The 14,458-nt window shown below is 51.3% G+C and overlaps 1 protein-coding gene across 1 annotated transcript; it reads right to left on the reverse strand.

Moving 5' to 3' along the window:
* Window positions 1-107: 107 nt before the first annotated feature.
* On the reverse strand, window positions 108-13,203 carry PLPP7 (phospholipid phosphatase 7 (inactive)). The gene is made up of 2 exons (XM_005146249.3): window positions 12,365-13,203; window positions 108-934 (listed from the first exon to the last, which is right to left on the reverse strand). The coding sequence occupies exons 1-2, from the start codon at window positions 12,813-12,815 to the stop codon at window positions 570-572; spliced, it is 816 nt and encodes a 271-aa protein (XP_005146306.2). The 5' UTR covers window positions 12,816-13,203; the 3' UTR covers window positions 108-569.
* Window positions 13,204-14,458: the final 1,255 nt, after the last annotated feature.

Consider the following 14,458-nt stretch of genomic DNA (forward strand, 5'->3'; position numbering starts at 1 on the left):
CCTCGGCCAAGACCTGCTCCAAGCTGAACGCATATCTCAAAGCTGCACTGAGTTGGCTTTTGTCCCTTCCCTCATGATAAGAACCAAACAGGGCAGGATTTCTCTGATTATTTATTATCTGTGAAGTGCTGGCAGTGTCCTGGCTCTGTACAAGACACACTCCTGGGCTTACAAAAGGAAAAAGCACTGTGGCCAAAATGGTTTAGCATCAAAAAAGTTAACGAACGTGTTCTCAGGAAACTCTCAGGCGCTGCCTCCCCTGAGGACACGTCAAGGTGCTGATGACAACCACCCATAGGCAGCCGTGTAGCTCGTTTCTCTCACCCGTAAAGCTAAATTAGGCTGCTGTCCAAACACAGCTTGAGAACAGGGCCAAAGGTATGGCCCTTGCTTGCTAAAACCCAATCCATTGCAAGAAACTCTTTTCAAGTGGGGAAGCAACATTAAAAAACACCACTACTCATGGAAGCTACAGCTGCTTCCAACAAACAACATGTAGAAAACACCGGGAGGGAGACTCTTCAAGTATCTACTCATTTCCAGTGGAAAGGCCATCAAGTCCCCCGTGTTCACCAGATGGATATCAGCATCTGACACGTGTTGGAAGACATCCATATCAACTCCACCAGCCTGAACTGTAAGTAGCCGAAAACAAAGCCAGACAGGACATCTGTGATGTGGTGCCGTCCGATCATGACACGGGAAAAGCCCACGCAGAAAGCCCAGAGGACCAGCAGGATCCGGAGAGGGATGGCCAAGACCAGGTGGTTGAGGAAGAACTTGGAGAGCATGGCCACCCGGCTGGCGTGCCCGGCTGGGAACGCATAGGTGTCCATGGTCAGGTAGTCCAATAGGCCAGGGGTGATGTCGTACGGACCCTTCCGCTTGGCCAGCTTCTGCAGACCAGCCACAATCATGATGTCCAGGAGCAGGGCTATAGAATGAGAGATGAGAGAGAAAGGTCAGAGATGGAGCAGAGTCAAAGGCAAGTTTCAAGGCAGAACATTCAAGGATGGTCACTGTTTTTAGATAAAGATTGGGTTCATTTCCACCCATGTGTCCACGGTTCAGCTGCAGGCAGCCTCCCCATCCTCTCATCACGACCCAAATGTTAATTAACCCTCCCATGGAGAAGGCAAGTACCATTACCACCATCTGTTTTTGGGAGAAACTCAAGCTGAAGAAGCAAGTGATCTGCCTGGGGAGGGAAAGAGCAACTGGTGAAGCTAAAATTAACACTCTTTTGGCCCTGAAACCATCAGACTGGGTGTCCCTGTTCCTGTCCTCCCTCTCCCTTAGCTGAGATGTTGAACACCCACAAGCCATTTCTTGCTTCTACTCTCTTCCCTCTTCCTGGGGTTTTCTCCCTTCAAGTCACCCCATGCACCCCCTTCCCTGCACAAACATGGTTTGGGGGTAACACATCCCCCAGCCTGAGCAAATCCAGGCTTGTGGCAGCAGAGGGACCATCCCTGCAGCTTCACATCTTGACACTAAATCACCTTTCTTCCCTAACTGCTCTGGGAGCAAAACTCATCAGCACTTGTCTTCATCATCCTCCTCTTCATCCCACCTCCTTTGCCCCAGCTGACTGGTACTGTCGTTTCTATTTCCTAGCATTGATTTTAGTTTCCTTTAATCCACTCATCTGCTTTTCCCCAGCCCTCCTAATTAGCCAGAGTGCTGATTTCAGCTCCTCGCAGCGATGACAAGGAAATATAGAGCATCGTGAGCACAGCCTGCTCCTTCAGCAGGAATGCAAGGGGCCAGTCGCCTGCTTCCTCTCCCCTGATAAAGACTGTTCCTTGAGAGCTGACAAGGTTTCAGGAGGATGGATGGGAGTGCGGCGGTGGCAGGGGATGGGAAAGGAGGTGGCACATTGGAGGCAGGCAGCTCCTCCTGGCAGGAGCTGTCACGGCAGCTCTGCTTGCCTGCCTCCTGCAGTGTGCCACCCCTGCACAGCCAGCCTCCAGCACTGCTTTGGGATGGAGATGGGGTTTATCCTGGCCAAGTTCTCTTCTTATAGAAGGGCTATTCTCATCTGTAGGGTATCTTGCATGGGGAAGGGGAACAGCAGGAACTCCTTGGACCTCCTGCAAATCAGGTCCTGCCCGAGTCACTCCCTGGCTCTCAGAGCTGTGGAGGGGAGAGGGAGCAGGGAAAAAGGTCTGGGTACCAGCTCCTTGATAGTGTCAACAGCAGTACAGGCCACAGTGGGACTCTAAGTTAAACACAATGAGAAGCAGAAGGTGCACATGAAGGAAAGGTTTATAGGTGGCATCTGAATCAAGATGTGAGGCTGCAGGTGCAAGGTGGCTGGTCACAACACCAGTAGCAATGGGCTTAGGAGGACAAGGACAGACAGGACACTGAGCCTGCCTGATGTGATAGGCAGAGAGAAGAGGGAGGTCCACAGCCAATGGAGGGGGACCCTGGCACAGAGTGGATCTCTGTATTTGATGGTTTGCTGATATGTTATTAAGGGGCTGGCTGGGAGGGGAACAGGAGGGAGGAATTTCAAACCCAGGCTGGAGCAGCCACTCTTGGGGGTTTCCTGTTAAAGCTGAATGCTGCCAGCACTGATGGTAACGAAGTGCTGAAGCTAACCAGCAGTATTGCTGTGCCCGGGCAGCCATGCAGCTCTGCGGATGCTGGGCTTCCTAAATCACCCTGAGCCCAGCTCCCCAACCCCAGCAAGGTGACCCTTCCACAGCCTCCATGCAGCAAAGTTCTTCAGCTCACCGGCTGCATTGCTCATTGTTTCCATCTCACCTGGACAAGGACTGGGTGAGAACTGATGCTTTGGGATGCAAACTCAGGAGCCCAGGCACACACATTCCAGAAAAGATGATGCACCAGCACTGTCAAGAGAAGAAGCTGCTCCTGCTGAAGTCAGCAGCTTATTACATTGCTGAGGAGCTCAGCCAGGGCTCAGGAAGTACCCCAAAGGATCCCCAGTGCCTCCTCCATGGTGTACAATACAGCTGCTACACACCATACCCCATCAAATCTGCCTGCAGATCAGCAGCACAGATGTATTGTGCTTTACTGATGGTGGTGTTTACCAGTATCTGTCAGTACTTTGCACTTACAAGATTTTTTTATGGGCAACAGGGATGTCAGGGCAACCTGAGGGATGCAGGCATGTGTGCATGGAAGTGATCAGGGGATGGAGAACATGCCAAAGAGTTGGTTTAATAGTCCTTTCATTCAGCCTTTCATTCAGCAGATTACTAAAATGGGCCTTCAATACTGTGAGGTTTGGTTTTCATCAAATGATAAGCAGAAAGCAGAAAGCCTTTGCTCACATTTCAAGAAGCATTAAAATGGGTTAATCTGCTGTTGAAATTACCCCACCCAACCCCCCCAAGATCCCTCTGTCTGGTGCTTTCTCTGCCACTTCCCCTTGCACTTTCTGTTCCTTCCACCCAGTTCCATGAAACAACTGATTAATGGAGCAGCCCCAGCAGCCTGCCCTGCCCCAGCCCCTAAGGTACTGAGGTTCCCAGTGCCCTTACCCAGCCCTGGGGCTCAGCAGAACCTCTGTGCCCATGCCCATTGCTGCTGCGCTCCCAGCGTGAATCAGCACACAGCACTGCTGCTGGTGGTGCTGCCAGTGGGGCATCCTGCAGGAACACATCCTCAGCAGCCCCAGCCTGAGCCCTATTCCCTTGCAATTCCTTGACCTACATGCTTGCTTGGACTTCAGCTCACTTGTTTTTGCCCCTTAATCAAACCAAATTCTCCCTCCTCATCCATTATGGGGTTAACTTTCTTATGGGCATCCTTAGTGATGGGTCCAGCTGCAGGTGGGTATCTCTGGTGCCTACTGGCTACTGCTTGCATCCAAAGGCTCTTAATCTTGCATCTCCTAGAGCAGCCACCTGCAAAGCAGCAGCATCACTTCGGTCTGCCCTTTCCCTGTCCCTAACATGGAAAGAGATGTGCAAATCCTTCAGTGACCCGACTAAAAGCTGGAGGAAATACAGCCTGGGGAGGGACTGCAGAAGGGAGCCTGCAGCTGATTTACCAGCCTGCACTTGCGTAATGCTGCTCTCTGGAGACAGGCAGACGGGGCTGTCGGAGCGCAGCAGGGATGGCAGCATGCCTCCTGACCGAGGTGAGAGCAGAGGAGCAAGAAATCTTCATTTAAAGTGATTTTTTCATCATGCCCGTCCCCCAGATCCATGCAGCATTGGATTTAAAACAGAGCAGCATTGGATACGAACTCCAGGTAGGGCTGGGTATAAAAGAGCAAAGGAAGGATTAGCTCTTGCCTATCACTCCTTTCACATTCTTCTGAAAATGACCCAGAATTTCCCTTTTGACCTGCTGTCAAAGGGAAACAGTCCTTCCAGATTTCCCCTGCAAAACCATCACAAAAAGCTCTATTAACACCGAAACTTCCTTAAAGCATAAAACCAAAGAGCAAGCCTGTCTGCCTGCGACAATTTTAGCATCACAGATCACCTTGGTATGTAAATAGCCAACATCTGGCATCAGATGCACAGCAAATGAGCTGAAAGTGAGCCCCCTGGGCAGACGCTTTATATCTATTAATAAGGAAAGGAAAACAGTTATCTGCCTTGCTCCTGCCACCAAATGTTAGGAGCCCATTAAGAGCATAGAGGCAAGCCCTTCGGAGGCAGGGCACAAGGACAAACCCAAAGCATCATCACAGCAGAACCAAACCAAACCCCAAAGCTCATATTTATGAAAAGTAGAACCCGTTGGATGTCCCCTGTCACTATAAGGTCCTATTTGTCCCATAAGTTCCTTTTTGTCCTATAAGGTCCTTTCTGTCCCAGCTGAGCATAAGGATGGAGCGAGCATGCTTGGGGGCATCCATTGCCTGCCCCAGGTTGGAGCCAGGCAGCGTCTGCAGGGACAGAGGAAGATTCCAGCTGAGATGTTTATATGAACATGAAAAAACACCCTGGGTGCAGTGATGGGGGCACAGAGGGAAAAAGGAGAAAGCCAAAAAGCCCTTGGCTTCATCTGCTCCTGCAGCCGTGATTCATGTGACTCCTTGCACATGGGGCTGCTTGGATGAGACAGAGCCCAGCCTGTGAGATTGGGATCAGAAACAGCCTCAAGCTGGACTATGAGCTGAGGGGAGAGGAAAAGGTGGGGGTAAATGTCCAGGAATAAAGATCAACCCCATCCTGTGAGCTCAGGAGCAACCAAGGGCATTGAACACCCCATGTGCCCAGCACCAGCACTGCTTTAAAGCAGAGACAACTTGGCAATAACTCATTGCCTGTGCTTTGGAACCTGCAGCCTGCTCCAACCCGGGTTCCTCTGTGCTACACCAACACCACTGAGGTGGCATGTGCTCCCCACTACAGCTGGCTTTGAAGGTGCTGTATTCCCAAATCAGCCACTCAGGGGTGAACCCTGGACATATGTCACCATTCCCAGAAAACAGGGATTTTTTGCTGCATAATTAGAATTCATAATAATTAATTAATTAATTCATATTATTATTATTAAATCATTCATTATTATTATTCATAATAATGAATTCATAATAATGAACACTGCCTCCTTCTTGGGAAGTTCCCGTTTCTGAGCTTCCCAAATCTCCCACAGGCATTAGGCTCTCTGACCTGGAAAATGAGCTGTTTGCAGCCTTGACTACTTGATATTAATGCAAGATGCAGGTTTCAAAAGCACCTCCAACCCCTCTCCAGTGGAGTTGGTGGGAGCTGGAAGAGATCCACTCCTCTGGAAGTGAACTCCTCTGCTCCATTTTCTTCCCCAAATGTGGTACTATTGGGTGTAAGAGCTGAGAAAGGCACAGATGGCAGGACACACTGAAGAGCCAATGAATCAGATGCTGGAGCATTTTGGTGGGAGGTTATTTTTTGGCTGAACAAGCAGCAGCATGGGATAAGTGGCCACAGGGAGGTGAAGAATAATGGTTGAAAGCTGCATTGTACAATTAATAGTGAAAAAACCCAACCACCAACTAAAAATAGAGCTGCTATATCCCAGATGATTAGAAACAGCCCTGAGTGCAAACACAGCCTGCCTGGAGTTCCCCCCTTGGAAATACTGTGCCCTTGGGAGCTGGGTAATTTGCATCTCAGCATCGTTGACTAAGGGGGGGCTGCACAGCTTGGGGATGAGATGGTGAGCGCAGTGAAAAGGGCTTGTGCTGGTGAGGAACATGCGCTGAGCACCCCCCCAGGATGGCTCAGCTGCATCCCAGAAGGGTTCCGACAGCTTGAAATGTCCCTGAATGCTATGGCAGAAGTGCAGGGAACATCAGCACATCCCAGAACCACACGCAGCAACCCACAAGCACTGGTGAAGGAAGGAAAATGCCTTGTGTTGGTGACCACCAGCACGTTGCAGCCCATCGAAGCTGGACTCCTCCCTTGGCCTCAGTGCTGCTTAGGCTTGTATGTACACCCTGCTGCCTTCAGCAAGGCAAACAGGCCAAAACCCCAATTTGGGCTGATGCTGTGATGCTCAGAGGGTCTCCAACCATCACACCTCACAGTGCGTTAGACCCAGGTCAGGTACGTCTCCAGCATCCCTGTCTAGTTGGAAATGGAGAGTGAAACCAGAACTGTGCTCCAGGAGAAAACATGGAGATTGCTTCCAAGGGAAAAGAGACATTCCATCCGATTCCCCCCTCCCATCCTGCTCCAGTCCCATAGCAGGATACCCCATGGGCTCTCCCTGCCCTTGCTCCTCCCAGAGACTCACCTCACTGCCCAACACTCCTCCACCTCCCTCTTCCCAGCCACTGCTCCCGTCAGGTCTCATTAGAGGCAAACACACTCACCCATTTCCCGGGATCTCCCTTTGGGCCAGAGCCTGGCTCAGCTTCTTCTACAGGGCTGGCTCTGCCTGAGTGAAACAGCCACAGTCCCCTTTTTGCTCCAGGCAGGGGCAATGGAAGCCGTTCCCGGAGTGACAGACACAAGGATGACTCATTTCCCATGTTTATTCCCCCTCTTCCCATTCAACAACCCTCGCACTTCTTTCTCTCTCACTCTGCATTCAGGCTGTGGAACATTTTGCCTGCTCACTCTGTGTGAGGGCTGGATTTCAGCTTGCTGCAGCTTCCCCAAGGGCTGCACGCTGATGGCTGCAGGGCTTGCAGCATCCTCAGCACCAAGCAGTCAGCCAGGAGCTGAGCCCCTTGATGCTGCCTAGTACCCAGGGGCTGATCGGACCATGGAGCTCATAAAGATCCTATGTATGTCCCTGGGAATAGCCCCATGTCTGCTCAAGCCACAGACAGATGGGTCCCAGCCTGTCACTGACTGTCCTTCATCTGAAGGGACACTGCAGACTCACAAGCCTGCCCTGCAGTGAACAGTGTATATTTGCTATAGAGGAAGCAGGCAGGGAAGGAGAGGGAAGGGGGGCAGGGAAGCTGGGATTGCTGAGCATCACTTGCTGTTCAGAGATGCCTGAGCTCATCAGCCTTGAGGGGATGAAGGGTGAGGATGGCAACACCAAAGGACCAGATAACTGCTGTATCTGGGCAGGACAACTAGAGGCAGGTTAGCAGCCTGATGTGATGAAGGGGAATATATAAGGCCAGGCTGGACATGTGTCTAGATGCTGGATGCAGAGAGTGGGCATCTGTGTCCTTCCCTCTGCCTGGCCGTGGTTCAGCCATACTGGGTTATCTGACATTTAAACTGGGCAGATGTGCTGCAAACTTGCTGAGGTCTCAGTGGGCACTGGACAGGGGCTGGACCTTCTCCTTGGGCCGGGTTTTACAAGGAGGGATGGTTCACACAGGACACGGGCTCCCCTTCCCTGCTGAAGCACCATCTGCCCTGCCTAGCTCAGGAAATCCTGAGCCTCACAGTGGGAAAACTAAAGGGGAGCAAACAGACACATCTGGTCCCAAACCATCTCTGGGGCTCTTTGCTGGGCAAGCTTTGCTGTGTACAGACTGATCCATTTGCCATGCAACTCCCCAGTCTCTTGGCTGGGTCTGGGCTGCCAAGCCCTGAGGCTCACCAGGATGAGCTTGTCTGTGCTGCCTGGGCACTTCATTTACTCAGTGACCTTTAGCAGCAGTGGGCTTTACTGTCTGTGTTTTCACCATATGGCCTCCAGTGACAATACCTGAAGCACCTCTGTATCGTTAGAGCAGGGTCAGCAGGGGCTCAAGAGGCCTGGAGAAGGCATTTCTTGCTGTCTTTCCTTCCTTTCCTGCCAACCTGGTCTTGCTTGGAAGCTTCTGGGGTGGGACTGCAGACTCCTGGACATATATATGTATTTATAAATATATATATATTTAACCATGAATACATATATGGCTTCGGATAAAGTCTGCAGGGAACTATGCCTCAGAATATCATGGCTTGGTTCCCAGGCAGACTAAAGCTAGGTTAGTATTCAGGGAGAAGGCTGAAGAGAGCAAGAACTGCCTCCTCACTGACCTTCAGGAGAGGAGAAGTAACTCTGGGCTCCCCTTCTTTCCTCCTCCTGTGTCATTTCTCATGGTGCTATGTCCATACCCTACAGCACTGCTTTACTTGATGGTAATAAATGCTTAGTGACAGCACCAAAGAGCCAACCCACCCCTTGGAAGAGGGATGCAGAGCCAGCTGGTGATGGTGGAGGACCAGGACCTGTGTCACTGAGACAACAGGCAAAGAGAAGACCAGAGCTTTCTCTTCTCCTACTCTAAATGCCTATTTCAGAAAGCTGTGAGCAAAGCAGAGCCAGTCAATGGCTGGTATTTCAAACTGAGCATGAAGATGTATTTTATATGCAAGGGTTAACTAAGCAGATACTTTCTGGCTGGAGTGCAGATAACTAAATGAGGTGGTTATTTGGCTCTAAACACAATAGGTGGACTTCAGTGGAATGACCACTTTGGATAGATGACCATATTCCATCAGAGCAAGAAGGTGCCTGGACCTGGAAAGATCATCATTCTAATGTGATCAATGTGTCCAGCTTAATAAATAGGAGGTGAAGAAATGACTTGAGCACTATCCAAAATATTGAAAGGCAGAAGAGATGTTGGCTAAAAGAGCTATTCAGCTGGAGAGGGGAGGGTATGCAGATGCAATGGAAAGAAGAGGCAAACTGAAAGGAAGGCGCTTGTGAGCATCCCTACCACTGCAGTAATATAGAAACAGTTCTGACAAGTTCACCCTCACTTGTAATTGTACATCAGATTGAGTGTTTGGGTTTTTCCCCCATAACAAATTGAACAGGAATAAATTAAGGGATGTGCTCCAGCCTGCATTTTGCCGTGGGTTAGATCGATGATCCAAATGTTCTTTACTGGCTTTACAGTCAATGAATCACTAAATTTGGATCCGCATCCTCACCAGATGGATCAGAACCAGAAACTGAGGCACTGCTTCCCCCAGGGCTCAGTGGAGTTTCTGTCAGGTTCTGAAGCAGGTTGGGAATTTTAGTGCTTTACATCTGTTTTCCCCCTGAAAGACCAATTGCAAGGTTCAAATGATTTTGTGAGCACCTCAGTTTTCATGAAAACCTTGTGATTGCAGAGAAAAGCTTGAAAGGCCCCGAAAGTTCCAATCTGAGTCATTCATTTAAACAAAGTGAAGTCTGAAAGTGGGGGTTTCCTCATTTCCTTGGTTTGGCTGAGGGGTGCAGACTCTCTTCCTGACTCTTCAACAGCCAGGGCTGGCAATGCTGCTAGAGGCTTCCTGAAAGCACATTCTGGCAGAGGGATTTTGTACAGTGGGCACAGATATCTGATTCCTTCCATCTTTTCAGCAACAACTCGTGAACGTGCTCCTCTGGCTGTTTGGCATTTGCTGGGAGAGACAACACTGAGAATCGATAGATTCCATCACAGATGGCAAACACGGAGGGAAAACATTGCTTTGGGGTTGCTGACCATCACCTGCAGTTGGGATGGATGGAGCATCCCGGTGTCAGACCCCCTCACCCAAAGCACTCCCACATGTGTTGGCAAGAGCTCCTCAAGCGCAAGTGCCCCCCCTCCATCTGCAGTGATGCTTCTGCCAGGTTCCCGGTCCCATTCCAGCAGTCTCCTGTCTCCTTGCCTTGAAAGCCTGATTGCACATCCTAAACAAGTGCTCTGTGATGGGCTGGCTCCCTGCCCAGAGACTGCATCAGAAATTCTGCTTGATGTATCAAACCCTCAGCAAGCAGGGGGAAGGGAGCACAGACAGGGGAGGTGAGGAAGGGGCACCACAGACAGCACCGACTTCCCAGCTTCCCTCTTCCCCAGAGACAGGGGAAGCACCAGGAGGTTCCCTTCCCTTTGGGCTGTCCCTACCTGGGAGGACTTTACAGCACATCCTAATGGATTTGAACCATAGGGAAACAGCAGAGGGAGGGACCAAGGATGCCAGATGCAGCAGCTGTGTCATGCCCTTCCTACCTACACAAGACCCCACTTCTCAGGGGGTCTGCCTGGGTCCACCAGCCCCACACTCCACAGCCAGGCTCCTTCCTCCATCAGCAATGCAGATATTACAGCAGCAGCTACTTGGATACTTGCAGTTTCTGACTGCAATCTGGAATATCAAACCAAGGCCACACAGAGATGAGCTCTGTGGGGTGACACGAGTCCTGCAGAGGAAGCTCTGACAACAGAGGCTCCAGGTGCTTTGCTCAGTCCCACCAGTCAGTGCTGTCCACTTGGAGGGCAAAAAGAGCCAATTTGGAGGCTGCTCTTTGGAGCTCTCAATGGAGCTGTCAAGTCACCACATTTGAGACCCAAGCAATGGTGCAGGGCTGAGCTCTCCCAATGACCACCTGATACTCAAAGTTTCTATGTGCCTCAGAGGTGGGTTCACATTTGGCCTCCTCAGATGGCAACGGAAGGGTGAGAAAACCTTCTTTGTTTTTTAAGCCAAAGGTGGCATTACTGCTTTATAAGGACCTCAAATATTTGGAGCCAAAGAGGTCAGTTTTCAGGCTCCAAACCCATCAAAGGCTCTCAGGTCAAGAGACATCTGGACACTGTGCCGGTTGATGTTCGTCACCTCCTATTTCATCCTCGTGCCCTTTTAAATGGAGCTTCTCTCAGCGAGAGGCTGACCCAGCACACCGAGGAGCCCCTGGAAGAACTGCTGACATCAGCGGGCTCTGCATCACGCTGATGCTATTCTGGCTGCCTCCCTGCGATGGCCTCCCTTCTCTAGATGTCACAGCACAAGGACGGTCTCTTTCAAAGGCAAGAGGGGAGAAAAGGCACCACTGTGCTTTGCAAGCCAGTTCAGTGCAGTCTGCACCCTGTCCTAAAGATGAATTGGTGAGAAAGAAAAGCTTGGGGCCATGCTGCAGAGCCCATATTGTGTTGCAATCGTCCCTTACCTGAGGCACCTCTGAAATACAAGGTCCCTATGTCTTCTCAGAAGCATCCCTGAGAAGCAAAGGCCTAAATCCAATGGTTTTTAATGTCTCTTACGAACCAAAAGTGGGAGATCCAATCGCTGGTTTTGGGAGAGGGTGAAACACTCGGGTGGATCCCAGCCAGATGAGATAGCAGTTAGTCACAAGGTAAAACATGATAACTGAGCACCATGCCAAAGGCAGAAGAGCAAGAAGAGCAAGGTCCTCAGAGAGACATGGCCAGGGCGGTTTGGGCCAGGATCCAAGGGAAGTCATGCCTAGAGCTTAGCATGGTCACTGGTGGGACATTGGTCCACACAGGTGGAATGGGCCCTGCTCAACTGAGAAGGCAATTCCTGTAACACATCCCAACCTCCAGAAACAAGGACACCAACTACCATGCAAAGGATGACTAGCAGGAAAGGCAGAGAGATCCCAGCTCATCTGCACAGCCTCTGGGTCAAATTAGCACATGGAAATGGGACAGCAGCAAGAAAGGTCCTCAAGGGAAGGTAGAGACAAGATCAAACTGCAGCAGGGAAAGAGACAGGACTCCATCACGTGGTGGCTGAGATATGAACCAGGGTCTGGGAACATCTGTTTCTCAAGAATATCTTCAGGAATCGATCCACATATCAAAGATTCAAATCTTTGTGTTTTCCCACCTATCAAACCACCAGTGCAGATGACCCTAGATTAAATAAAGACATGGCTGCTGGTATACACCTGCACATCACAGGCACTTCCTTGATCCGACTGGACAAGTCTGTCCCATGCAGGACCGAGAACCTGCCCCTACTCCATGGGTACCACCAACTACCAGGCTTCCTCCGTCCCTCTTAGACAACTCTTTGCTACACCCATCACCCATGGTACCCATGACCAAGACAGCCAATACGTGCAGCATTCACCCTAAAGGTCACTCCCTGCTTCCCAACCACACCGGTGGCTGGGAGCAGGCAGAGGAGGAGTCCCATTGCCACTGCCCCTTGTGACCAGGGCTGGGCTTTCCCGGTGGGAAGGGAGGTTTGCCACTCACCTAGCAGCAGGTTCATGAGGACCTCTTGGCCTGCCAGCGTGCTGCTCTTCACCAGGCAGATGAGCGTCCCTGCGATCCAGGGGATGCCGTGCCCCGTTATCCCCAGGAGGTTGATCATGGAGCGGGCACCACCCCAGGAGGAGGCTGTGTTGGCGCACACCCCCAGCCTCTTGGAGATGCAGATATCGATGGCCAGCAGGGAGTTGAAGGCGATTCCCTTGAAGGAGGGGTTGAGCTGCATGCAGTCCTCTTCGGGCAGCTGCTGTGACTGCCTCCGCTCCCTGGGGCTGCTGCTCTGGGTACCAGCTCCTCCGGCCTGGCCGCTCTGCCTTCTGCCAGAGCCCCTGTTCTCCTGGTTCCCCTTCAAGGGCTGATTCAGGGAGAGGAACTCAGCCCTGTTGAGGACATTGTTCCTGTCTCTTGCCCTGGACCGCGGCTGGGATGCTGGCATTGCAGTCTCTCTTTAACGCAACCTGCTCTGCAAACACCGGCAAGGAGAGAAATCCCTCTTCTCCCTGCAGGAAGCTTCCCCCACTCCCACCCTCACAAGCCGTGAATTTGGGAAGCTGCAAAGGTTCCCCTCTGTTGCAGTTGCCCCCAGCACAGACTGCAGCTGTTAAATATAGAGTAAGGAATGCACATGGCTGTTTACTTCACGGGCCTAGCAAGCTTGGAAGGAGAATTAATGCCAGGCCTGGCAGCCACTCCAGTGCCAGGGAAAAAGGTTAAACAGCCAATAGATTGGAAGAAGAGGAGGGAAAAGCTTTGTGCCAAAGGTTGGTTGCTTCTGGCCTGGTCTATTTAAATCTTCCAATTGCTTATTCCCCTGGGCTGCAAGGGAAACTGGGAAATGTAGTTCTTGTAGGCATGGCAATTCACATTTCTATATCAGAGAGAAGGAGCTAGAGGAGATCACAGCATCCCCCCTCCCCATGGCAGCTAGCACTGCTCCTATCATGGGCTGTGCAGCCCGGCTTTACAAGACCCAAGGCTGCATGTTGATTAGGGGCTTTCCCAAAAGCAATTCTACCTGGGTATCTTCTTGATTTATCTGTTCTGCAACATCTCCCCCCCTGCAAGGGCACCCTAAACATCACCTTCCTCTCCCTGTATGGATACCTTTCAAGCATCACTCGCCCCATCCTCCCTCCCTGCTCAGGGTGCACCCCTGCAGCATCTCCCATCACTCACCCCGTTCCTGGACCAAGGAGAAGCATCACCTGCTTCCTGATTAAAAGAGACACGGCACTGCAAATGAATTGCCAGCCTCCTGCCCCCAGCGCTGAGCGCGGCCTCAATACCGCACGCTTCTGCCGTGTCATCCAGCATCACACATCCCATGCTGAAAGCGGGTGACAGGCAGGTTACCTTCCCTGGGCAAGGAGCTGTCACGGCTCCACACAACCCACACGCTCGAGAAACACGATTATTCCTATGCACATAGGCTGGAAATCCCCCGTGGGCAGAGAAGTGGAGAAGATGAGTATTGCACCGAGGAGCTGAACAGGCGCATCTGATGACAGTGATGCTCTCCTACCCAAACACCCAGTTGTGGAGGTCAGTATTTGTACAGGTAACCCAGGGAACCAGGCACCAAGGTGTCTTTAACAGTCTTGTCCAAAATACAACAGAGAGCGGAGGTGCTAAATGAGGGTTGGCTCTTGGCTCTCTAAGATAGTAAGAAAAAGTTTGTGCTTTCTTTGCACTTTTAATCCATAGCTCTTAAAACCCTCTGTGAGAATTATGCATCCAGCCCTTGCCCATCTGACTGACAGACTGACCAGAGGCGACAGCAATGCTTGACCAAGCAAGTGCCAGAGGAGCTCCTGGGTTTGCTCATATTTCCCCTTTTCAAGGGAAAATCACATCAATTCCTCTCTGAATTACACCCTCTAGGAGGTTACCCCTCAGCTGCAATGATGATTCCAGCTGGAGGAAGAACTGCCCCCTCCTCAGGCAGCCCATAAACCACAACCCCCTTCAGCTCGGGTACCACTTGGCACTGTCACATCCCCAACACCCACCAGCTCCTGTCTGGTCACAGTCTGCTCAGCAGCATTCTCACGCTATCAGGGCAGTCAGCACCCTGTCCCT

This window comes from Melopsittacus undulatus, chromosome 11, assembly GCF_012275295.1.
Source record: "Melopsittacus undulatus isolate bMelUnd1 chromosome 11, bMelUnd1.mat.Z, whole genome shotgun sequence".
In the NCBI taxonomy this organism is placed as follows: domain Eukaryota; kingdom Metazoa; phylum Chordata; class Aves; order Psittaciformes; family Psittaculidae; genus Melopsittacus; species Melopsittacus undulatus.

Bases quoted from the DNA above. Each gene is read 5' to 3' on its own strand.
- PLPP7 (XM_005146249.3), bottom strand. From the start codon at position 12,815: ATGCCAGCATCCCAGCCGCGGTCCAGGGCAAGAGACAGGAACAATGTC. The intron at 935-12,364 runs GTGAGTGGCAAA...CTCATTCTATAG, and splicing joins CCTCATGAACCTGCTGCTAG to CCCTGCTCCTGGACATCATG.